The sequence below is a fragment of the Nerophis lumbriciformis genome, linkage group LG18 (genome assembly GCF_033978685.3).
Source record: "Nerophis lumbriciformis linkage group LG18, RoL_Nlum_v2.1, whole genome shotgun sequence".
In the NCBI taxonomy this organism is placed as follows: Eukaryota; Metazoa; Chordata; class Actinopteri; order Syngnathiformes; family Syngnathidae; genus Nerophis; species Nerophis lumbriciformis.
The window spans coordinates 28,410,001-28,437,370 of record NC_084565.2 but is presented as its reverse complement, the minus strand read 5'-3'; the positions used below and the strand labels follow the sequence as shown (position 1 = coordinate 28,437,370).

General features: G+C 40.3%; 1 protein-coding gene across 2 annotated transcripts in view; it reads right to left on the bottom strand.

Moving 5' to 3' along the window:
• Positions 1–4,917: 4,917 nt before the first annotated feature.
• LOC133617758 (uncharacterized protein C1orf21 homolog) overlaps positions 4,918–27,370 on the bottom strand; it is a 76,781-nt gene continuing 54,328 nt past the window's right edge. The window contains exons 3-6 of one of the 2 annotated variants that reach the window (XM_061977951.1): positions 22,237–22,322; positions 18,718–18,782; positions 10,397–10,457; positions 4,918–5,770 (exon numbers count right to left, since the gene is read on the bottom strand). In XM_061977951.1, the coding sequence (XP_061833935.1) occupies positions 5,732–5,770; positions 10,397–10,457; positions 18,718–18,782; positions 22,237–22,322 (251 nt within the window). In that variant the 3' untranslated portion in view covers positions 4,918–5,731. The remainder of the gene's footprint in view (positions 5,771–10,396; positions 10,458–18,717; positions 18,783–22,236; positions 22,323–27,370) is intronic. The other variant, XM_061977952.2, reaches the window with a different exon arrangement.

The following is a 27,370-nucleotide window of genomic DNA, read 5'->3' as shown; positions in this document are numbered from 1 at the left end:
TCTTGAGAGCAGAGGAGATGATTAAGACTGTCATGACGTCATGATGGTGCGTTCACGGTCTCCTCGGTAGCAACTGGACTTATTCCAGCAGGCAGCTTTGCCTCATGAGTCAGCGATCCGGTCAATCAGCAATATGTGCTCTTTGCTCCACGGGGAGTTGAGGAGCTGCAAGATGCATAAATATAGTGTAAGAATAATTAGTTGACACTGAAGGTAAGTAGGTCATCACGCGTGTGGGCGGGTGGGTGCAGCATGAATGCAAATGCATGTAATTGTGTCCTTCCCACGCGTGTGTAATCCACACTATTGCATGCAAGAGGCTTTACGTACAAATGAGAAAGAGGCAGCTTCTGGAACATCCAGTGTGGGCATGAAGACGTGGTGGTGCTAGTGTGCGTGGAGCAGCAATAGAGGTCCAGAAGCAGACCGGAAGTGGAGCCATGATAGTTAAAGTCCCACTTGAGTCATCATCCGAGTGGGCAATGAGTGCATGCATGGACTTGGTCATCTATTTCTGGGCTTCACAGTCACAGTCTTGGAAAAAAAAAAAGACAAATCAGTTGCAGGGTCAGACCGTCCCACTCAAGAAAAATTCCATTTTTTTTATGGCCCCCAGTTTGGTTTTCAATATTACTGATGTATTATTACAACCCATAACACAATGGAATCACCAGACTTGGAGGAGGTTCATTCAGTTTAATTTTGTAGGGAAACAATTAGATTACAGACATGACACAAAAACTGAAGTAATTTCAGATGGTAACTTTCGAGCTTTGAGAAAAAAATCAAGAAAATGAATTGAGGTAGTCAGAAACAGTTTCATTTTTAGTCATCTCAGGGCGTTTAATCGAGCACAACTATGGACTGTTTGCTTTGTCTTGGAAGACCTTTTGCCTCTCATCTGAATAGACTTCATCTGTTCATGCTCATAGACTTTGATTGGTCAGATCTAGTTTTAGATTGGTCAGAACTAGTCTTAGACTTAGATTGGTTAGATCGAGTCTTGGACTTAGATTGGTCAGATCGAGTCTTAGACTTAGATTGGTCAGATCTAGTCTGAGACTTAGATTGGTCAGATCGAGTCTTGGACTTAGATTGGTCAGATCGAGTCTTGGACTTAGATTGGTCAGATCGAGTCTTGGACTTAGATTGGTTAGATCTAGTCAGACTTTGATTGGTCAGATCTAGTCAGACTTAGATTGGTCAGATCTAGTCAGACTTAGATTGGTTAGATCTAGTTTTAGACTTAGATTTGTTAGATCTAGTCTTAGACTGAGATTGGTCAGATCTAGTCTTAGACTGAGATTGGTCAGATCTAGTCTTAGATTGGTCAGATCTAGCCTTGGACTTAGATTGGTCAGATCTAGTCTTAGACTTAGATTGGTCAGATCTAGTTTTAGACTTAGATTGGTTAGATCTAGTTTTAGACTTAGATTGGTCAGATCTAGTCTTAGTCAGATCTAGTCTTAGACTGAGATTGGTCAGATCTAGTCTTAGATTGGTCAGATCTAGTCTTACACGGAGATTGGTCAGATCTAGTCTTGGACTTAGATTGGTCAGATCGAGTCTTGGACTTAAATTGGTCAGATCTAGTCTTGAACTTAGATTGGTCAGACCTAGTTTTAAATTGGTTATATCTAGTCTTAGACTTAGATTGGTCAGATCTAGTGTTGGACTTAGATTGGTCAGAGCTAGTCTTAGACTTACATTGGCCAGATCTAGCCTTGGACTTAGATTGGTCAGATCTAGTCTTGGACTTAGATCGGTCAGATCTAGTCTTGGACTTAGATCGGTCAGATCTAGTCTTGGACTTAGATCGGTCAGTTCTAGTCTTGGACTTAGATCGGTCAGTTCTAGTCTTGGACTTAGATCGGTCAGATCTAGTCTTGGACTTAGATCGGTCAGATCTAGTCTTGGACTTAGATCGGTCAGATCTAGTCTTGGATTTAGATCGGTCAGATCTAGTCTTGGACTTAGATCGGTCAGATCTAGTCTTGGACTTAGACCGGTCAGATCTAGTCTTGGACTTAGATCGGTCAGATCTAGTCTTGGACTTAAGATTGGTCAGATCTAATCTTGGACTTAGATTGGTCAGATCGAGTCCTGGACTTAGATTAGTCAGATCGAGTCTTAACTTAGATTGGTCAGATCGAGTCTTGGACTTAAATTGGTCAGATCTAGTCTTGGACTTAGATTGGTCAGACCTAGTTTTAAATTGGTTATATCTAGTCTTAGACTTAGATTGGTCAGAGCTAGTCTTAGACTTAGATTGGTCAGATCTAGTGTTGGACTTAGATTGGTCAGATCTAGTCTTGGACTTAGATTGGTCAGATCTAGTTTTGGACTTAGATCAGTCAGATCTAGTCTTGGACTTAAGATTGGTCAGATCTAGTCTTGGACCTAGATTGGTCAGATCTAGTCTTAGACTTAGATTGGTCAGATCTAGTCTTAGACTTAGATTGGTCAGATCTAGTCTTAGACTTAAATTGGTCAGATCAAGTCTAGCGGCTAGTGCCAAAACCCCAAATATTTATACTCCAAAACCAGGAGGGTGTGCCTGGGCAAGGATGGTTTCGCCCTATTGTAGTGAGAAACACAACTGTTTTGATGAAAACAAACAATCCTATCAGTCAAAGCCAACGACGGCCGTTGAAGTGTAATTTCCCCTCGTTAGCATTGAGGTATTGTTGCTGTGGATCTACTACCACCAGTCCTAAATAGATGGATCCCCCACGTTAGCATTGCACTCAGTTGTAAACAAATGGCATTATGGTCACCTTCTGTGAGCAGAATGTTTCTAACTCCTGTTATTTGTTGGATGCCAAATTGCAGAGTCTTTTAGGAATGGTTGAAAGGACAGTGTTGTATGTGGGAGACAGGTGGTGTCGCAGTCTACTACCTCTTCTGTTCAGGGATGGTATTTCAACCTTGACATAGATGGCTTCCCTCACTCCTCTTTCGTACAATTCGTCCTCACTGTCCAGAATCTGTACAATTTTTGTTCTCAAAGGAGTGCTGTTTCTGCCTGAGGTGCAGGTAGACAGCTGAGTCTTGGAGCCTGAAGAGTTTGTCCGTCTATGCGTCGGCTTCGTGGTTGTTTTGTTTCCCCAATATATGAATCAGAGCATTCATCATTACACTGGATAGCATACACCAGATTGTTTTTGTGGGTGTGGGGTGTCCGGTCTTTAGGATGCACTAGTCTCTGTCTCAGGGTGTTGCCTGGTTTAAAGTGTGCTGGGATGTTGTGTTGGTTAAGATAGACATGATACATATGGAATGGCAATATTTTTGCATCTGTCACCATTTTCCTCATCCACTCTGTTCTTGTTATTTCTGTAACTGTCATGTTTGTTTTTCGTGAACAGGTGTGCAGAAAGGATACTATGACAAATAAAACAAGAAAATAACATTTACCTTATTAAGATCCAAGACGGCGACAAATCCTGATGCCGACACGATACTCCTCCGAATTCTTCACATTCAAAAGGACAGCAGTTGTATCCGCCACATGCTGTTTGTCTTAAAACTGACACACACATTAAGGCTTTGACGGTCACAGTATCACTCCTAGTGTTTCATAATGCATCTGCTTCAGTGTTTGGCCCGTCATTACTTTTGACTATTTACCTTTTTGCTTGTCTGCTGGATCTGTAAGAGGAACACCTCGAGCTACAGTACAGCACAGGGGTGTCAAACTCATTTTAGCTCAGGGGCTGCATGGAGTAAAATCATGACATAATAACTTAAAAATAAAGACAACTTCAGATTGCTTTCTGTCTTACTTGACCAACAACAGAACAAGCACATTCTGAAAATGTACACATTACAAATGTGTACACATTTCTGAGGAAACCATGAACACAATGAACTTAGACTTTGTCTCAGTGTTTTTACAAAAGCCATTAAACTTTAAGTACTTCCTGTTGAGCATTTTCGTGTTGGCAGTTCATTAAAAATGTTTGGAAAAGCATTCGAGTGTTTTCCTAATTTGCCGCATTGGTGAAATCTGCATCTACCACAACATATTCATTTTCCATCATTCAAATATTACAATACAAACAAAACCGTTTTTAAGTTGACACCGTAGCTGAAATCAAGGTAACTTAACTACAAACTTAAACAATGTGAACATGGTAGATTTAAGTATAAAATAAAATAAAACAAACGACAAATATAGAAACACATATTTTTACAATGGAGTTCAGGGTGCGCATCGTGCATTCAACCAATTGCAAGCGCTGCATGGAACTCTAACTACAAAGATGATGGTCAAGTTTACTTAAGTCTCGTTATTTTACCGTCGAGTGGATAACCTACAATGAAAGAAAGTATTGTGCGTCGATACTGCCGCCATCTGCTGACAGCCACAACAGGAGCAGCTGATTGCTTGCACCTGCGCTGATTGAAGTAGCGGCAGCCAGTCCAGAGGGCGCTTAAAGTCAGCTGACATGTCATCTTTAAACGATGTCATGTGTGACGTGGGTTACACTTGAATTGCTATTGCGACATCCAGTGGACACATTTAGAACAGCAGTTTCTTTCATTTAAAAAATGCAGCTTATTTTTTTATATTGAGCAGACTGATCTTGCAGGCCGCGAGCCGGAATAAACCTGTATCAGGCCCGCGGGCCTTACGTTTGACACCCCTGGCTATAGCAAGTTTTCAGATCATGTTTTTCTTTTTAAAAATAAAATACACTTTTTTTTACCTTCGACTATTGTAGCTACAGTATCATTGTTGGCGCTGATACTGTTGGCTATTCTCAGAATGACTGCATGGCTTCTGGTACTTGACTCCACACTCCTCTGGGTGCCAGCATGACGCCACTCTATTAGTCAGCACTGTGCGCACACACACACACTTACACACACACACACACGCACGCACGCACACACACACACACGCGCACGCACTGCGGTCTAAGAGCTTTGCCGTTTTTATTTTAATAGAAAAAAAGTATCCAAATAATACAACAGGAAGTCTCCAGTAAACATGTCAAAAACATTCTGATCAGGTCGTTGTTTCCATGGCAACGCCCAGCATCCTCCAACCCGCTTGAGCTCTCAGCTCCATTTGTTGCTACAGTGCCCGAGTGTGTGTGTGTGTGCAATAAAATAACAATAAAAATAGAGTGAAGTTGACAGAATGAATGTCTGCTGGTGAAATGAAAAAGGATGAGACACTGTATGATGCTGATGAGGAGAACAAAATGACATTGGGATAAAAAAAAAAAAAAAAAAGGTTGTCGACCTCCTGACTTGAAAAAAAAAAAATATCACAAAATGTTCCCTCTTCAACGCCTCTGGCCTTGCTCCCTAAAAGGAGTCCCAATGTGGCGTCACATGACCCCTCAGTTCTAGGTCTGCCCCCATATTTGGGGTTGCTTGTTGGTAAATGGTGGAAAGGGACACACCATTGGTCTTGGAACCTTCTCTCTCCGTTTGTGTAGGAGGGGCCAGGTGTGCAAAGGGCGGGGCTACAGTCTCTGAAGAAAGTGTCTTTTTGTCTCATTCTCTCACTTATACTCTTGATAAAATACTATCTTTGCCGCTTGATGCTCGGAAAACCCTGCACATGCACGCCCCCACTGCTAAAACACTGACTCAACTCACACACACACACACACACACACACACACACACACCCACACACACACACACATCTCTCTCACACACACACACTTTGTGAGGGTCTCAGTTGGTGTCATCTCTAGGGGGGGCCGCTGTGCTATGTCCCGCCGTCTTCTTCCGAGCAGTAGTCTCTCCCCTGGAAACAATTCAAAAATAAATTCTTATATTTTTACATTTGACTTTCATATTATACCACATAATACTCTCTAATTGCCTTCTTTAATCACTACAAATAAATAAAAAACGCCTCTAAAGTGAAACACGGCTGGCTTTCCCCCACCTCCTTCCAGTGTGTATAGGAGCGACTGTATGCTGGGCTTTGACTTAGTGGATACATTTGAGTCTTTTTGTTCATTTCTGTTATGCGAGGTGGCAGTTGTCATCAATAACTGGCGGGAGAATCTATCCTTTTTGATTATATGACTACGTCCTGCACCAGATGGCTTTACCTTAATGAGGTTATTTTAGGTTTGTTTATTTCTATTATGCCCGGTGGCAATTATTATAATTAACTGGCAGTAATCTACATTAATGATATGACACGTACACAAGGGACTATCGTTTTTCTATTGTCATGATTTTGTATTTTGAAGTGGTATCAATCAGAACTTTGTATTATTTTGAGTCGTGTTTATTTTTTATAAACACAATGAAGCATGACAACGGTTATTAATAACTGGCAGGAGGAATTATTACAGTGCATGACACATCTACAATGGCATACTCGAAGTGCTGGTGTGTGAGTGAGCGTGCTGTGGATTTTGACTTGGTGGATTATTTGGAATTGTTTTATTAATTTCTATTACGCAACGTTGCGGTTATTGTTTACAACTGGCGAGAGGGGAGATCCAATTAAGTATACGACACATACTTATGGATGTGCTTGAGCATAAGCAAGCATAATGTGGGCTTTGTGGATTATTTTGAGCTGTCCGGTTTCTTTCTATTGAGCATGAAGACGGTTAAAGGAGAACATTATCACCAGACCTATGTAAGCGTCAATATATACCTTGATGTTGCAGAAAAAAGACCATATATTTTTTTAACCGATTTCCGAACTCTAAATGGGTGAATTTTGGCGAATTAAACGCCTTTCTATTATTCGCTCTCGGAGCAATCCGCCATTTTCTCACTTTCGTCGGTGTGTTGTCGGAGGATGTAACAACACGAACAGGGACGGATTCAAGTTCAATCAATCAATCTTTATTTATATAGCCCTAAATCACAAGTGTCAGTTGCACCAGTGGCCCAAAGATGCGAAAGTGGCAAGAAATTGGACGAAATTTGTTCAAAATACGAGGGTGTGGGGAAAGCCGACGAAATGGTCAGTCGTTTTGTTCCGCACACTTTACAGACGAAAGCTATGCTACGACAGAGATGCGATGCTCAAAGCAGATGCATTTCCAACGATAAAGTCAAAGAAATCTGCCGCCAGACCCCCATTGAATCTGCCGGAGTGTGTGAGCCGTTCAGGGACAACGGACCTCGGTAGCACGGCAAGCAATGGCGGCAGTTTGTTCCCGCAGACGAGCGAGCTAAACCCCCTGGATGTCTTGGCTCACACCGTCCCTTATGCCACCGAAGATGATCAAGAGAAGAATATCGACCCTAGCTGGACAGATCAGCTTTCAGGAAAAGAGAGCGGATGAGGGTATGTCTACAGAATATATTAATTGATGAAAACGTTATTAATTACTCACGGTTTTACGTAAATTATTATACATAAACTGTGTTTACCAATAATTTAGCTTAAAAACATTTATTTTTTTCAATCATTCGAGTACATTCCGGTAGTCTTTTGTAATGCAGTATTTTGTGTCTATTTAGGTATGGTTAACCTGAGTGCTGAAATCGTGGAAAAATATATGTTTTTAGCGCGCCTGAAATGGGCTGTCTGCACTCTCAAAGTGCATGTTGTTGCCAAATGTATTTCATATGCTGTAAACCTAGTTCATAGTTGTTAGTAATTATCTTATCAGACAGTGTTAAGCCGCTGAAATCCGAGTCTGAATCCGAGCTAATGTCGCTATACCTTGCTGTTTGTTTGTATTTGGCATCACTGTGTGACATCACAGGAAAATGGACGGGTGTATATAACGATGGTTAAAATCAGGCACTTTGAAGCTTTTTTTAGGGATATTGCGTGATGGGTAAAATTTTGAAAAAAAACTTCGAAAAATAAAATAAGCCACTGGGAACTGATTTTTAATGGTTTTAACCCTTCTGAAATTGTGATAATGTTCCCCTTTAATAACTGGCAGGGGGAATGATTACAGGGCATGATACATCTACATTGCGCACGAGGGGCCTGACTTACTAAGATCCAAAAATGACATGCTAAACAGCACATGCAATCTATCAAATAGCGCGTACGATTAGTGGGCGTGTTGCGTGTGATTTACCAAGACTGCGTGTACAATTGTTAAGTGGTGCAGACCGCCTCACTTAAATGAGGATTTTGCGTGGAGACCAAGGAGACACTCATTTATTGCACATTCATGTTATCATGCTATTTTGATATCTTTTCAAACATGCAGGAGACATCTACCACTTATTATGGGCATTTTAGAAGCAGCCGTGCAATGCATCTATGTGCTCAAGACGCAAAAAAAGTTATTTCATATAGGAGATATGTTAATAATATATATTCTATGTGACAAATGCCATTACAAACACCAAATGAACACACAATGAATCGCACGCCTTATTCTGCTCACTTAAGAGACGCAATCCACTTTGCACACGTTTAACAGATCAGCTTCGCGTGTGCTATCAAGTGTGCACGTGCTTTAGTACACGCAAACCGTTAGTAAATCAGGCCCTAGATGTGCTTGTGTGTTAGTGAGCATTCCGCCGGCTTTGTCTTAGTTGATATTTTGGACAATTTTAATCAATTTCTATTAAGCAAGGTGGCAGATATTGGTAATAACTGTCGGGAGGAGAGATTATATTATACGACACATACTTTAAGCGCAAGGATGTGATTATACTGTGCATGTGCATTTACTTGATGTATTTGTACATTAGTAAGCGTGCCATTGGCCTCGACTTTGTGAATTATTTGGAATTGTTTTATCCATTGCTATTAAGCAAGGAGGCAGTTATCATCAATAACTGACTGGAGGAGATTTTGAATTCATTCTATAACATGTATATTGCACACTTTTCCACTTAGCATGAGTCCATCTTAGATGAGCTCGGGCCCAGCGGAGCGGGCGGCGTTTCTGGGTGTTGTTGATAAATGGCTTTCGCTTTGCATGGTAGAGTTTTACCTTGCACTTACAGATGTAGCGACGAACTGTAGTTAATGGCAGTGGTTTTTTGAAGTGTTCCTAAGCCCAAGTGGTGATATCCTTCACACACTGATGTCAGTTTTTGATGCTTCTGAAGGATCAAAGGTCACAGGCATTCAATGTTGGTTTTGCGGCCTTGCCGCTTACGTGCAGTGATTTCTCCAGATTCTCTGAACCTTTTGATATTACGGACTGTAGATAAAGTTAAAGTTAAAGTTAAAGTACCAATGATTGTCACACACACACTAGGTGTGGCGAAATTATTCTCTGCATTTAACCCATCACCCTTGATCACCCCCTGGGAGGTGAGGGGAGCAGTGGGCAGCAGCGGTGGCCGCGCCCGGGAATCATTTTAGATGTTGAAATCCCTAAATTCCTTGCAATAGCTCGTTGAGAAATGTTGTTCTTAAACTGTTCGACAGTTTTCTCACGCATTTGTTCACAAAGTGGTGACCCTCGCCCCATCCTTGTTTGTGAATGACTGAGCCTTTCATGGAAGCTGCTTATATACCCAATCATGGCACCCACCTGTTCCCATTTAACCTGTTCACCTGTGGGATGTTCCAAATAAGTGTTTGATGAACATTCCTCAACGTTCTCAGTCTTTTTTGCCACTTGTGCCAGCTTTTTTAAAACATATTGCATGCATCAAATTCCAAATGAGCTAATATTTGCAAAAAACCACAACAAAGTTAACCAGTTCGAACGTTAAGTATCTTGTCTTTGCAGTCTACTCAATTGAATATAGGTTGAAAAGGATTTGCAAATCATTGGATTCTGTTTTTATTTACCATTTACACAACCTGCCAACTTCACTGGTTTTGGGTATTGTATGAGCGAGCGTACTGTGCTTTGGCTTTGTGGATTATTTTGAGTCAATTTATTCACTTCAATTACGCAAGGTGGCGCCTATTATTATTAATAATTGAAGGAGCCATCCTACTAATTACATGGCACGTGTACAGTGTGCACCAGATGGCTTTGACTGTATGGATTACTTTGAAGCTTTCGGTTTATTACCCAGTTGATTACGTGGTGTGAGTGTACTCCTAAATTACATTTTTGGTGCAGTTTGAGGTACGTATTTACAATACCAGCAGATGGCGCTGCAGTTAAAAATGCTTGCAGTGTGTATGGAAGTCGCCACTTTGTAAAGTGTTTTACTGCCACCTACAGGACTGGAGGTCACATTTGAAAAAAAGCTAGCAATAGTGTGTTGCGTTTATCTTAAATTGACACATTAAATGAATTACGGCGTGACTTTTTGGGAAACTAGTGTCTTTTTTTATGTGTGTTACTTTTTAATTTTATCAACGACCACTTGACCGCGTCTTTTCAAACATTAAGGACCCGTTGTTTCTTTTAGCTCTCAGAGGCGCGATCCAATGCCCTTTCACGAAAATACTGAAAGTCACAACCAGCCGTCTTTCTATAAATCATAAGAAAACAAACAACCTCGCCTCCCTCACCTTCTCAATCTTCTCATCCAGCATTCTGAAGAATTCCTGCTGGCTCTCTGACGAGTGAATACTGGCCGAGGGAGGGAGGGAGGAAGTTGGAGGATGGAGACGAGGAGGAGGAGGTAGGCAACAAATACATCATGAGAATTTTCCATTACAACTTCCCACACCCCCCAGTCTTTCCTTACACACACACACACACACACACACACACACGCACGCACGCACGCACGCACGCACGCACGCACGCACAAATCCTCACTGCAGTGTGAGAACTCCTCAACCCCGGAAGGAATTTTAGTATCTGTCTAACAAATCTTCATAGGCCACAACATTAGGTACACCTACACACTCTATTAAGATATTAGAACAGGTACATCGAAAAATATGTGACTATTATGATGTATTGTGTCAGTATATAATAGGTGTCAAACTCAGATCTGGCCTGCCACATCGTTTTTAAAGTGGCCCGACATTATTTTATGTGGCATTTAATGTTGTCAACCAAGTCATTTTAGGTGCCACCCACATTATTTTATTTGGCATTTAATATGGTATGCCGTTCAATCTGTGTGGCATCCATATCATTTAAGGTGGCCTGCCGCATCATATATTATGTGGCATTAAATGTGGTCCTCCAGCTGTCATTTAATGTGGTCACCCACGTCTTATGTGGCATTTAATATGGTCTTCCATATCATTTTAATGTGGCACCCATGTCATTTGATGTAACACCCAAGTCATATAATGTGGCCGAAAACATTTTATGTGTCCCCAGCTCTCATTTAATGTGGTCTATCACGTCATTTGAGGTGCCACTCATGCTATTATTTATGCACGTTATTTTATGTGTCATTTAACATAGTTTGCCATGTAATTTAATGTGGCCCGACAACTTTTCACGTGGCATTTCACATGGTTCACCACGTCATTTTAGGTGCTGTCACGCCAAATTTCTTCCCCCTACAACCCCCCCCCCCATTTACTTCCGGGGTCATTTCCTCTTACGTCATTTTCTCTTACTTACGTCATTTCCTCTTACGTCATTGACAGCGATCGATAACACTTCGGCTTTGACACAGGACAGCAGCACACACAATATTGTAGTGAAATGGTTTCAACAATAATGTTGATTTAAAGTACAGACATTTAACAGTATTATATATTAATTAATATTAGTGAAATGGTTTCAACAATAATGTTGATTTAAAGTACAGACATTTAACAGTATTATATATTAATTAATATTTTTTGCACGTTACCACGAAGACAGAAGTTCCCAGCAGCGGCCCTAACACTCCGCCTGAAATTTCCCCTAACACTCCGCCTGGAATTTTTCGAAGCCTGCTGGTGTTTGACATAAGTCCCCTGGGAAAGAAATGTCATTCAGTGACACCACCATTTTCAGGAGATTTGGATTCTATCGATCGCTGTCAATGACGTAAGAGGAAATGACGTAAGTAAGAGGAAATGACGTAAGAGGAAATGACCCCGGAAGTAAATGGGGGGGGGGGGGGGGGGGTTTGGAAGGGGAAGAAATTTGGCGTGACAGTGCCACCCACATTATTTTATGTGGTATTTAATATATGTTACTTAATGTGGCCCTACAACATTTTACGTGGTCCACCACCTCATTTTAGGTGCCATCCATGTCATTTTATGTGGCATTTAATATGGTCTGCCATTCAATTTGTGTGGCATCCACGTCATTGACGTGGCCTGCCACGTCAAATATTATGTAGCATTAAATGTGGTCCTCCAGCTCTCATTTAATGTGGTCCACCACCTCATTTTAGTTGTCACCCACATTGTATGTGGCATTTAATATGGTCTGCCATAATATTTAATGTGGCACCCATGTCATTAAAGTAGCACCCAAGTCCTTTAATGTGGCCTGCCACCTCATATAATGAGGTTTGACATTTTATGTGGCATTTAACGTGGTCCACCAGCTCTCATTTAATGTGGTCCACCAAGTCATTTTAGGTGTCAAAAACATTTCTTTATTTGGCATTTGATATGGTCTGCCATAACATTTAATGTGACCCGACAACATTTTACGTGGCATTTAATGTGGTCCACCAGCTCTCCTTTAATGTGGTCCACCGGCTTATTTTAGGTGTCACCCACATCATTTTATGTGGCATTTAATATGGTCTGCCATACAATTTAATGTGGCATCCATGTCATTAAATGTAGAACCCAAGTCATTTAATTGGGCCTGCCACATCCTATAATGTGGCCTGACAACATTTTATGTGGCATTTAAACTGGTCTAACAGCCCTTATTTAAAGTGGCCTACCACATAATTTTAGGTGCCAACACACATTATTTTACATGGTATTTGATATGGTGTGCTATTTCATTTAATGTAGCCCGCCACATCGTTTAACGTGGCCCAACAACATTTTACTTGGCATTTAACGTACTCCACCAGCTCTCATTTAATGTGGTCCACCACATCATTTTAGGTGCCACCCACTACAATTTTTGTGGCATTTAATATGGTCTGCCACATAATTTATTGTGGTCCACCAGCTCTCATTTAATTTGGTCCACCACCTCATTTTAGGTGCCACTCACATCATTTTATGTGGCATTTATAATTGCCTGCCGTATAATTTCCTGTGGCATCCACATCATTTAATAAGGAATTCACATCATTTTACGTGGAATTTAACATTGTCCACCAGCTCTCATTTAATGTCAACCAAGTCATTGTAGGTGCTCCACATGTCATTTTATGTGGCATTTAATTTAGTCTGCCTTGTCATTTAAGGTGGCACCCAATTCATTTAAGTGGCCTGCCACATCATATATTATGTGGCATTAAATGTGGTCCTCCAGCTCTCATTTAATGTGGTCCACCACATCATTTTAGGTGCCACTCGCGTTATTTTATGTGGCATTTAATATGGTCTGCCATATGATTTAAAGTGGCCCCCATGTTATTTAATATGGCCAGCCAGATCATTTAATTTTGCCCAACACATCATTTTATGTGGCATTTAATGTGGTCCAGCCACTTTATTTTATGTGGCATCCATATCATTTAATGTGGCCTGTAAAACGTCCGAATTAATAAAGCACTTTCTGGCTAAATTATATTTGTTCTTTCGTTTGACAGAAAAAAAAATCCTGCAAGCAATACAACGTGTTCTACACTTTAATCTGTGCATGCAACAAGATGTTCAAAGTACTTATTGGTTATCAAAATTGAATACTTAAATATCTCCCCGTCACCTCGACAAGTTATCCGTCAATCTGTTATTCAAAAATATAATAATCAAAAACAGTTGTTTGTGCAAATTGTGTAACGAGGCTGTTATACATTTGAGGGCAGCCATACTGTAATTGCAATATGGCCCTTAATCAAAATGAGTTCGTCACCCCTGCCCTATATATTATAGCTTCATTACATAGAGTGACATATTTCAAGCCTTTATTTCTTGCAGGTAAGGATTAAGGCTAAAAAAATCTAATAATGCAGTGTCTCATTAAATTTGAATATTGAAAAAAAAAAAAGTTGAATGCTGGAAACTCGGAGTGTATCAATACACACAACTCAGGAGACAATACCAGCTTTTGACAAAACTGCATTGACAAAATAAATGACTGGACAAACAGACTTTTTAAAAATGTTGTGAGTCACAAACCATAAAGGTGCATTTGGAAATGTTTTATGGCTTTGCATGCATTTTCTACACTGTTGAACTTCTTTTCCCAAATTGAAACTAAAATTAAAAATCCATCCATCCATCCATCTTCTTCCGCTTATCCGAGGTCGGGTCGCGGGGGCAGCAGCTTAAGCAGGGAAGCCCAGACTTCCCTCTCCCCAGCCACTTCGTCCAGCTCCTCCCGGGGGATCCCGAGGCGTTCCCAGGCCAGCCGGGAGAGATAGTCTTCCCAGCGTGTCCTGGGTCTTCCCCGTGGCCTCCTACCGGTCGGACGTGCCCGAAACACCTCCCTAGGGAGGCGTTCGGGTGGCATCCTGACCAGATGCCCGAACCACCTCATCTGGCTCCTCTCAATGTAGAGGAGCAGCGGCTTTACTTTGAGCTCCCCCCGGATGACAGAGCTTCTCACCCTATCTCTAAGGGAGAGCCCCGCCACCTAGCGGAGGAAACTCATTTCGGCCGCTTGTACCCGTGATCTTGTCCTTTCGGTCATGACCCAAAGCTCATGACCATAGGTGAGGATGGGAACGTAGATCGACCGGTAAATCGAGAGCTTTGCCTTCCGGCTCAGCTCCTTCTTCACCACAACGGGTCGATACAGCGTCCGCATTACTGAAGACGCCGCACCGATCCGCCTGTCGATCTCACGATCCACTCTTCCCCCACTCATGAAAAAGACTCTGAGGTACTTGAACTCCTCCACTTGGGGCAAGATCTCCTCCCCAACCCAGAGATGGCACTCCACCCTTTTCCGGGAGAGAACCATGGACTCGGACTTGGAGATTAAAAAATTAAAAATGGTAAGTGTAATTGAAAAAAATAAATATGCCTATAGCTGCTTGAGGTAACATGCAAATATATACAAAGGGCTGTTCTATCGCATCTTGGCGTCCATGACTGACCTGTGTGATGGCAGTCATGGCTGCTTTTGTTTGGAAAAAAAAAAACAGAGCATCTTAGGCGGGTGGCGACTAAGCCAGTTTGTAGTGTGCGTTTCCTCTCCACTTCCATGTTGCATGCATTATAAACCCCGGCGGCGATCCCGTGGTTTGGTCTTTTAGGCTTTCAGTTGGTGGTGGCTGCTAGTGAGGCTTCTGTCCTCTACCCGCAAGACAGCTTTTTTCTTAAATAAATAAAAATTGCCGGTTTTATTCTCGCGAGATCTCACCACAACCCTATTGGAGAGTCATAGTGTCACACCCGAAATAGCCGATGAGCTCAGACCCTGCAAAGGTTTTCATCAATGGTCTCTCAGTCTGGGTCAGTAGGTTACGCAATCATGGGGAAGAATGCGCACTTGTCAGTCGTTGGGCCCCTCCACAAGACGGGTAAGCCACTAAAGATATTGCTAAAGAAGAGTGGTGTAACCAAGTATATTCATAGAAAAGTTGAGAGGAAGGAAAAAGTTTGAAAGGAAAGAGGTGCACCGACAAAAAGTGATAACCGCAGCCTTGAGAGGATTGTCAAGCAAAATCCATTCAAGAATTCTAAGAGTGGACGAAGGCTGAAGTCACAAGAGTCACTGCAAAATGTCACATTTCTCATGTCGAGCCACTACTAAACCAGAGACAACGTCTGTAGGCTGGAGCGATCGATTATTTTAGTAATCGAGTAATCTATCGATTAGTTTGTTCGATAAACCGAGTAGCGTCCTATCTGGGCTCAGAGGTCCAAAGTCCTCTTTCACATAAAAGTAATTCATAAAATGGAGGTGCGGCAGTCTGTAACAAGAGTGGAGAGGCTTTTAGTCAGTTTGTTTCCATGCACTAAATGAGTAGATTTCTCCAAGAATTAAGATTTCTATAACACATGGAGGACCTGAATCTGATAGTGTTTGACTTTTTAAAGATCGGATTGAGATCTCTGTGGGAGACCGACACGCCGCTCTTTACTACATTATTCACATGCAAAGAACAAGGCGGGGAGGTGCAGGGTAGCATACAATTTTAAGATAAAGAAGCTGAAAAAGGTCAATATTTCTAAAGTGTATAATATGACCCATATAAGTGTCCCAAGAAGACACTTTAAAGGGGAACTGCACTCTTTTTAAATGTTTCTTATCATTCTCAGTTCCTCTACGAGACCAGAACAAATTTTTTTCTCTTTTTTGTGTATTTTGAATTGTAAAACACGGCTCATACTAGATGGCTAACAATAAAGATAATGGGATACATATATTCCGCCTATAAAAACATCCAAAAACTGCCAAGAGTACTCCATTTCTATCTTGTGACCTAAGCAGTAGTCAAGTATTTGCGATATTGTTATTATAAGACACAGGTGTCAAACTCAAGGCTCGGGGTCCAGATCTGGCCCTACTCGTCATTGTATATGGCCCGCAGAAGCCTGGAAATAACGTCAATAAAATACCTTATATTTTGTCTACTTTCTTATTTTCTTACTAAAGGTATTAGGTTTTTTTCCCAATTTGACAGAAAAACAAAATAATGTCCAATATTGCAACAAATATTAAATTATCTAACTATTCTACTAAAAATTCTAATAAATACTTAAATATCTGCTTAACTTATGATTTTGAAGAAAGTTACAGTATCTATCAAATTGTACACTATAAAAGTGACCAATAGATTTTACTGTAAAATTTACGGAGGTTTTTACAGCATGTTACTGTAAGTTGAAAAAAAAACAACCAAGGTTTGTTTTTTTCTACAGTAAAATTCTGTCGACTGAGCTGTCAGTTTTTTTTTTTTACCGTAAAATCCACAGTTGATGTTTTTTACGGTGTATTACTGTAAATGGAATAATGGTACCACATTTTATTATGGTAAAAAACTGGCAGCTGAATTGCCAAAATAAAATATATATTTTGTAATATGTTGTAAAAAAAAACATTAATAAAAAAAAACACACCATATATTTTACAGTAAAAGTCTGGCAACTAAGCTGCCAGTTTTTTCCGTAAAAAACAGTGGTAAAGTCCACAGATTTTTTTTTTACACTGCACGTAAAAAAAAAGAAGTAAAATAATCAAATATATAGGCAAAACCATTAATTATTAATGTTACAAGCGGCCCTCTGAGGGCAGCCATGACTGCGGTGTGGCCCTCAATGAAAACCAGTTTGACATCCCTGTTATAAGAGCTAACACCAAAGAACTATTTTTAGCGGCGCTGTGATCACAGAGGTACACTCGCTAATGCAGCAAAAAAATAAATAATGCAAGTTCTACTTTAAATATGTGACATGACGCCAGCCGTGGAGAGTAACCTATAAACAGCCGTATTATAACACCAACATTTTTGTATAGACATCGCCAGGAAAAAAAAAAAATCCTTTCCATCCTTTGTAACTGAGCTAATTTGTGGAACAATTTCCCTTGTGGATCGTTAAAGTTTGTCTAAGTCTAAGTCTAAGGAACCCACATAAATCACTAGCACTTTTCAAAAATGCAAACAGTGCGTGACTGTTTTCAATTTGTGTGTTTTGTTAGTCAGTAGATAACAATAATAAAGATTAGTAGTCGATCACATGAAGCATCTTTGCCTTGATCTTATTCATTTCAAATCATCTTTATTCATACTTTAGTGACGTAAAATTTAAACTTCCAAATACAACAATTTAGACAAAGTCATAGGCATGTAAATCAGCAAATAAACATAATGTACTGCGTAGTTTGTATTTACAATAAATAGTCAAATATTTTTGTTTATCTCTGATGATCATTACGACCACAAGTGTCATTTAAACGTATTAAAACATTACCAACAGCACCAAATAGCTGTGGAAATGTAGTTATCGGTTTGATCCTGAGCTTGAATACTTCTAGCACTAGCTTTTTACATATTTACATTACCACATAGCTAAACAAGCTGAAATAACAACAATCTCCCCGAGTGATAAAACGCCTTAGAGATGAAACATAGAAACTGGGACTTAACATGTAGGATGTTGAAATAGAAGATACAGAACTATTTGAGAAATCAGACTAATTTAGTACATGAAAACTCACTGACTGCCATGTCTTCTGATGTGTTTTCTAAAGTCCACAATCAACGTAGATCATCTACCAGGAAATTCTACAGCACTCCATGCTTTCTTCTGCTGACAAGCTCGATGGAGATGCAGATTTAATTTCCCAGCAGGACTTGGCACCTGCCCACACGGCCAAATGTACCACAAGCTGTTTCAATGCCCATGGTGTTACTGTGCTTGATTGCTAAGTCACCTGACCTGAACCCATGAGGTATCTGTCCATAGAAAGTTTAGAGCTACCAGACCCAACCTGAGCTTCTTTTACACCTGAGCATCCATGCCACCCCCCATTTTTAGGCAGTAATTCATGCAAAAGCAGCCCAGTGAGTGCATGAAAATAAACATAATTTTACATTTTCTGAAACAGAATTTGGGGTTTTTAATCATCTATAAGAATAATCATCAAACTTGCAAGAAATAAAGACATTAAATATTTCGCTCTATGTGTAATGAATCCATTTAATATGGGTTTCACTTTCTGAAACGAGTGACAAAAAATAGTCAACTCTTTCATAACAAATGTTTGGAGATGTATCTGTATATCAAAGGCTCAATATATTAGAAAGGGCTCTCAGTATGATGCACGGCAAACTGCAACCACAATGATAAACATACTGTACATTATGACATTATTCTGACGGTGTTTTCTGCACACTTACTTTGATTTAATGTTTGCTGTTTCATTCTGCTGCTGCTTGCCCCTGTGTTGCACGTTACTTTTTTCCTGAAACACACATCAACAGGTGTTATTATTTCACATAAATACAGAAAAATCCTTGAAATGGATTCTAGTACTTGCTGCTGTGGCCACATGTCTACATCGTATTATTGTGTTACTGGTTCATTATTCATAGGCATTTTAACAATATGACACAACACACTTCAAGGCTGCTGTTTTTAATGTTCATAAGGTGTCATATTTCAGATTCATGAATTGCTACCCACAACAGCCATTACAAAAAAATCTATGATGAAGACAATAATCCTAATTAATCAGTCAGAAATCAAACTTTTGGCTGACATTTTGTATGTTATGTTTGATGTGTAAATATTGGACATATAAAAGGAATACATTATGAACAAAAATATAAACACTTTTTTTTTTGCTCCCAGTTTTCATAAGTGGAACTCAAAGATCTAAAACTTTTACTATATACACAAAAGTATAATGTATATATTATATGCACAAACCTTGGCACAGCCATTGAGGAGTGGACCAACATTCCACAGGCTACAATTGAGAACCTGATCAACTTTCTGCGAAGGAGATGCGTTGCACTGCGTGAGGCAATTGGTGATCACACCAGATACTGACTGCTTTTCTGACACCCCCCACACCCCAAATAAAGCTAACTGCACACTTCATAGAGGCCTTTTATTGTGGGCAACCTAAGAAACCTGTGCAATAATAATGCTGTTTAATCAGCATCTTGATATGCCACACCTGTACGGTGGGAAGGATTATCTTAACAAATAAAAAAAATGCTCACTAACACAGATTTGTCAACAATATTTGAGAGGAATAGGTATTTTGTGTATCAGTAAAAGTTTTAGATTTCTGAGTTTAACTCATGATAAATGAGAGCAAAAACAAAAGTGTTGCGTTTATATTTTTGTTCAGTGTACATTATACAAGCATTGTAGTACTACTCGACAGTTTATTAAAAAAATGCTGTTTAAATTATCTACTTTCACAAAAATAATGAGTTAATTAAATAGAGCTACAATAATGACACATTTTTAAATGAACACCTCTCCAATAGTGTCACTCCAAACTGAGCAATATAATCTTTGTAAAGACATTTTTAATGGAATTCTTGTACTGGCACATTGCAGGGGTACCTAATGTTGAGGCCTGTCAGCATGTAATTTTTGTTTGTATTGAACACATTTTAAATATAAAAAGATTGTATCTGCCTGAGCTGTGTTATGCGTACAGTGTATGTTGTGAAGCTGCACTGATTTAAAACAGCCTCCGCTTTGATTTGGCTATGGTTTATACTTACAGTACATTAGTTCATGTTTAGAAGCTGAGCAGGACAGTAAGCAGGCCTACCTCCGCTTCAACCCCGATAATAAACATGTTACATGAACTCGTACAGTACCTGATCAGACAGACCTAACGAAAAGACCCATGAGTGTATTGTTTGTATTCCGACACGTGACTTCTTCCCAGATTTGGGAAAAAAGCAGTGGTCAACCAATCATAAAGATGGCTGTTGTGCAGCAAGCACCGCGCGAACGGAGTACGCAAGAGGCCTAAATTTTCCTGCAAAAAGCAGATACGAGCAAGAAAATCAAACTATGCAATGTAATAGATCCCTATACTTTATCAAAAAAGATTTGTCGAGGGATAGAGGATTATCCGTCGGTCGTGTTGCCAGACATGTCGAACTATCTGGTGCTCCAGACACCATTCTACATGACAAAACAGATGAAAACTTGGAAAAGTATGGAAGTCTACAACTTCTTTGTGTGGCTGGGTCAAGGCGCCTTTCCCGGACAAATATGCATCGTTTTTCTCAGGGTAAGGTTGCATTTTAGGATTTTACTTCGCATCTACTGCCATGTTTGTTGTTGTTGTTGTACACGCTGTTTACGAGTACGTGTGTTTTTCCCCGTCTTTATCAAAAACTAGATGTCAACATTGTGTATGTGCTGAAAGATCCATATATGATTGCTGCCTTTGGTAAAAACTTAACTCTTTTAGGTTTCGCTCACATTTGCCTTCTATTATTTAGACATGCCGTGTGAAACACTCGGCGAAGAAATGTGAAGTACCAGATTTTTCGGACTACAAGTCGCAGTTTTTTTCATAGTGCGGGGTGCGACTTATACTCAGGAGCGACTTATGTGTGAAATTATTAACACATTACCGTAAAATATCAAATAATATTATTTAGCTCATTCACGTAACGTAAAAGATTTCATGGGATTTAGCGATTAGGAGTGACAGATTGTTTGGTAAACGTATAGCATGTTCTATATGTTACAGTTATTTGAATGACTCTTACCATAATATGTTACGTTAACATACCACGCACGTTAAATGATAATAAATGATAAATGGGTTGTACTTGTATAGCGCTTTTCTACCTTCAAGGTACTCAAAGCGCTTTGACACTACTTCCACATTTACCCATTCACACACACATTCACACACTGATGGAGGGAGCTGCCATGCAAGGCGCTAACCAGCACCCATCAGGAGCAAGGGTGAAGTGTCTTGCTCAGGACACAACGGACATGACGAGGTTGGTACTAGGTGGGGATTGAACCAGGGACCCTCGGGTCGCGCACGGCCATTCTTCCACGGCGTGGCGCCGTTCTCAGTTGATTATTTATGCGTCATATAACGTACACTTACTCAGCCTGTTGTTCACTATTCTTTATTTATTTTAAATTGCCTTTCAAATGTCTATTCTTGGTGTTGGGTTTTATCAAATACATTTCCCCCAAAAATGCGACTTATACTCCAGTGCGACTTATATATGTTTTTTTCCTTCTTTATTATGCATTTTCGGCAGGTGCGACTTATACCCCGGTGCGACTTATACTCCGAAAAATACGCTACATCAAACAAACCTTAAAGTGATCACTGCAAACGTGTGCACTGTTTGGCTCTGCTCCCTTGGTTTGGAGTATGAGCTCCTTTTCTCATCGTCGTTTCATAAAATCTTGCAGTCTTCCGCCCTTCTTGATTACCTCTCGAGGAACTCTGAAGAAACGTTGATCCTTTTCGCGTTTTGTACGGTTCATACAGCCGAAAACAACGCAATCATAGGGCATTTTTCTTTGAGAAAGACTAGGCGCCTAGTACCCATTGAGAACAAACGCTGGCTTGACCACCACGCAAATGAGCCGGACGTGTGCCGGATGTGACGTCATATGCAACCCAGCAACAGTATGTACATGGAAAGCTTATAAATATGGGTTTCACTCTGTGTGTGCGGGTGTGTGTGTGTCTGTGTGTGTGTGTGTATGTGAAAATAAATGTGTGTGCAGGACGAGGAGGCCAACGACTGATGAAGTGTCTTAGTGCAGCTTATGGTTTATCACAAGTCATGCTGTGTGTGTGTGTGTGTGTGTGTGTGTGTGTGTGTGTGTGTGTGTGTGTGTGTGTGTGTGTGTGTGTGTGTGTGTGTGTGTGTGCGCGTGTGCGTGTGCATGTGTCTCACCAGGTTTTCCTGGTTGCGTGCGTTTACCCGGTTTTCCTCCCCTCTCATGTACTTCACCTCCTCCACTCCCTTCATCTTGTATTCATCTGGAGGTGAAGGACAGGAATAATTAGAACAACACTTTGAATCATCTATAATATCATGTTTCCACATTGCCGTAAGGTACATAAGTGGCGTCCTCTACAGGTTTCTGTCAAAATGATATGAAACACATGCTGGCATATTGTTATAGATAGTTTTATAATCATCACACAAATGGTTAATGGTTAATGGATAATTAGTTTCATGTTTTAGTTGACAGCGGCCATGTTTTTCAAACAACTGTACTCAAATCTTACACAAATTTGCTTTGTTTAGGATAAGTACCAAAGATTGTAGGGATATGGCTAAACATCCTAAAATCACAGTGGGTGTTCTGTAGAGGTGTTGAATCATTTCAAGTCAATCTGACTTATTGATAACACCGCCACCATGTGGTGTATTTGTCAGTAAAATAATAGCACGGGCAACACAGTAATTCAGCTGGATATGTTTTAAATACAGCGTGTGCTAACTAACAATAAAGATGACTGCTTAATTCCTAAATATATATTTATACAGTAACTGTGCTGCTTAAGGGCTTACAAAGATAAATAACCTGAATTTTTGTCCAATCAAAAGCAAGGACAAAAACAAATCATTACTTTTATGAAAACAAAGCATTACTTTTATGAAAACAAAGAACAGTCCAACCAGCAGCAATAAAAACAAATAACAAAACCCCACAGCTATCAAGTTTCCTCAAAAAGAAACAAGCCTTTTGTTATGTGTTTAAAAAGTTTCACACAGGTTTATTATTGATCAAGTCCAGGCATTTTTAGCCATCTAACAAATTCATTGTTCATAATTGTATTATTGATTAATTCTGAACTTGTGCTCTATCTCATATATTGTATATTCTTTCATAATATACGCAGTGGTGCCTGTGCGTGTGTGTGCGTGTGTGTGTGTGTGTATTTGACGTATTTGGGGTTTTTCTCCTTTGCACTGCAGATTGACGCTCCTTCACACCTGAAATACTTGAATTAATACAGACTTTAACAGCGGTATTTTGGCTGAAATGATAGTTAAAGAGGAACATTATCACCAGACCTATGTAAACGTCAATATATACCTTGATGTTGCAGGAAAAAAAGACCATACTTTTTTTTAACCGATTTCCGAACTCTAAATGGGTGAATTTTGGCGAATTGAACGCCTTTCTATTATTCGCTCTCGTAGCGATGACGTCACATCTGGAAGCAATCCACCATTTTCTCACTTTCATCGGTGTGTTGTCGGAGGGTGTAACAACACGAACAGGGACGGATTCAAGTTGCACCAGTGGCCCAAAGATGCGAAAGTGGCAAGAAATTGGACGAAATTTGTTCAAAATACGAGGCTGTGGGGAAAGCCGACGAAATGGTCAGTCGTTTGTTCCGCACACTTTACCGACGAAAGCTATGCTACGACAGAGATGGCAACCGTCCCTTATGCCACCGGAGATGATCAAGAGAAAAATATCGACCCTAGCTTCCCTGGCCTGCTGACATCAACTCCAAAACTGGACAGATCAGCTTTCAGGAAAAGAGAGCGGATGAGGGTATGTCTACAGAATATATTAATTGATGAAAACTTTATTCATTACTCACGGTTTTACGTAAATTATTATACATAAACTGTGTTTACCAAAAATTTAGCTTAAAAACATTTATTTTTTTCAATCATTCGAGTACATTCGAGTAATCTTGTGTAATGCAGTATTTTGTGTCTATTTAGGTATGGTTAACCTGAGTGCTGAAATCGTGGAAAAATATATGTTCTTAGCGCGCCTGAAATGGGCTGTCTGCACTCTCAAAGTGCATGTTGTTGCCAAATGTATTTCATATGCTGTAAACCTAGTTCATAGTTGTTAGTTTCCTTTAATGCCAAACAAACACATACCAATCGTTGGTTAGAAGGCGATCGTCGAATTCGTCCTCGCTTTCTCCCGTGTCGCTGGCTGTCGTGTCGTTTCGTCGGTTTCGCTTGCATACGGTTCAAACCGATATGGCTCAATAGCTTCAGTTTCTTCTTCAATTTCGTTTTCGCTACCCGCCTCCACACTACAACCATCCGTTTCAATACATGCGTAATCTGTTGAATCGCTTAAGCCGCTGAAATCCGAGTCTGAATCCGAGCTAATGTCGCTATACCTTCCTGTTCTACCCGCCATGTTTGTTTGTATTGGCATCACTGTGTGATGTCACAGGAATATGGACGGGTGTATATAACGATGGTTAAAATCAGGCACTTTGAAGCTTTTTTTTAGGGATATTGCGTGATGGGTAAAATTTTGAAAAAAAACTTTGAAAAATAAAATAAGCCACTGGGAACTGATTTTTAATGGTTTTAACCCTTCTGAAATTGTGATAATGTTCCCCTTTAAAGCTAGTTTTTGTCTTCGTGGATGTAGCCCATCTTTCCATAGCAGTGGTCCCTTCTCATTTCAAGTAGCATGTTCCTTTTTTTAGACGGGAAACGAAGAATGAAACAACTGTGCCTCTGCTGGCTGCTGTCAAGTACTGCACTCTTTTTTGCCTCATTTGCTTCAAGATGTCTTTTTCTTTCTTTTTTTTTAGTTTATTTCGAACATGAACACACTCACAGTATAATTTCATATCGTTTCTCTTTACATCATGTCCGAATAGGAGTAGGAATAAGCAAAGCTTATTTAATCCTTCCCCACTTCGGAGTGTTTACAAACATATACATTCATTTGTCTTTTTTTTGTAACACAATTACATCAGTGAATGATTTACACAGCAGTTCTTGTAATAGATAATTAAGTCAGTCACGATAAACATACTGAGATGAAGAATATCCCATTTTAAATGAGGTTTAAGGTAGGGATGTCCGATAATATCGGACTGACGATATTATCGGCCGATAAATACTTTAAAATGTAATATCGGAAATTATTGGTATCGGTTTCAAAATTATCGGTATCGGTTTCAAAAAGTAAAATGTATGACTTATTAAAACGCCGCTGTACGGAGTGGTACACGGACGTAGGGAGAAGTACAGAGCGCCAATAAACCTTAAAGGCACTGCCTTTGCGGGCCGGCCCAGCCACATAATATCTACGGCTTTTCACACACACAAGTGGAATGCAACGCATACTTGGTCAACAGCCATACAGGTCACACTGAGGGTGATCGTATAAACAACTTTAACACTGTTACAAATATGCACCACACTGTGAACCCACACCAAACAAGAATGACAAACACATTTCGGGAGAACATCCGCACCGTAACACAACACAAAAACAGAACAAATACCCAGAACCCCTTGCAGCACTAACTCTTCCGGGACCCTACAATATACACCCCCCGCTACCCCCTACCCCCCACACCTCAACCCTGCCCCCCACAACTTCCTCATGCTCTCTCAGGGAGAGCATATCCCAAATTCCAAGCTGCTGTTTTGAGGTATGATAAAAAAAAATGCACTTTGTGACTTCAATAATAAATATGGCAGTGCCATGTTGGCATTTTTTTCCATAACTTAAGTTGATTTATTATGGAAAACCTTGTTACATTGTTTAATGCATCCAGCGGGGCATCACAACAAAATTAGGCATAATAATATGTTAATTCCACGACTGTATATATCGGTATCGGTTGATATCGGAATCGGTAATTAAGAGTTGGACAATATCAGAATATCGGGAAAAAAGCCATTATCGGACATCTCTAGTTGAAGGTATTTCTCATAATTCTTCTTCTTTGTACTTTGTAAGCACTATTAATTTGAACAACCTCTGAAACTGTATCATATCAGTACATTGTTTAACTTCTTCACTTAATCCATTACATAGTTTAATGTCACATACTGACACTTTTGTAGTTGTTTTCCCATATTTCTACACAATAACTCAGATATGTGCTTGATCAGTCAATCCTGAAGATTCTCAAACTGAACCCCAAAGTCCAAAACAATTATTGTCACAGGGATGACAAAAGAGATAAATGCTGAATGAAAAGTAGGTTTTCCTCCTCTCTCATCTTCCTTTCTGAATCTCCCTTTCCTTCTATGTCGGCGTGACGAAAACCTCTCATTTCAAGTGACAACCGCCGCACACATACTGTCACACGGCGTGACCACTTTTTGATCCCATCTAAACTGCAGCAAAGCATGTGATGCGACGCCTCTTAATTTGCCGTAAGCTCACTTTGATCTAACTGTAGCCGTCACATCCAGCTCACACCCTATTTCACGCAGTCGCTGCTTAAAAAAAAAATGTAATTTTTGATTAGATTGGTGTTCATGCAGCCTAAAAGGAGCAACTGCAGAATATTAAACATGAAATTCACGTGGAGTACCCTCAGAGCAAATAGATCCCAATTGTGGTGACCTTAGCCTTAAAGTGAGCCTGTGCAGCGTTATCACGCCCTGTGTGTGTGTGTGTGTGTGTGTGTGTGTGTGTGTGTGTGTGTGTGTGTGTGTGTGTGTGTGTGTGTGTGTGTGTGTGTGTGCATGCTGAGACACGAGACGCCTTGCTCGCACTGGTTTACATTCCTCAGACAAACAGCAGCAAGACTCTTATTTTTGGTCTGTCTTTTCATTCCAGCCAGCTTTCAACGTAATTCCCCCCCCCCACCCCTTCTCGCCCATCAGCTGACATTTTAAGGCCACCGTTTAGGGTGATGCACACGATGAGGACAAAGCATGACATGAAGCACACGTGAGGACCTTGGAGAAAAACAGCAAGCAAAGACGGCTGATAGGCAGCGGGGCAAAGTGTTAATGCGATAGAGTGGTAAATCACATGTGGGCGGGGTTAAATGTCCAAAAAGCAAGAAGTAAGCACAAACACTGGAGTGACAGTAAAGGTGAAGGGTCCGCTCTCTCACAAAGGAAGCATTCAGTATCTCACAAAAGCGACAACAACTCCGCAGCTACTTTAATATACTCTATCTTCACAAGGGACAACACGATACACTGCAGGTGTCAAACTCATTTTCATCGTGGGCCACAGGCAGTCATATCATTCAGTCCCTCCAGGATTTTGCCATCAAGCCAATTGGCTCCTTGTTACTGTGCATATACACTGCACATGTATATGCACACA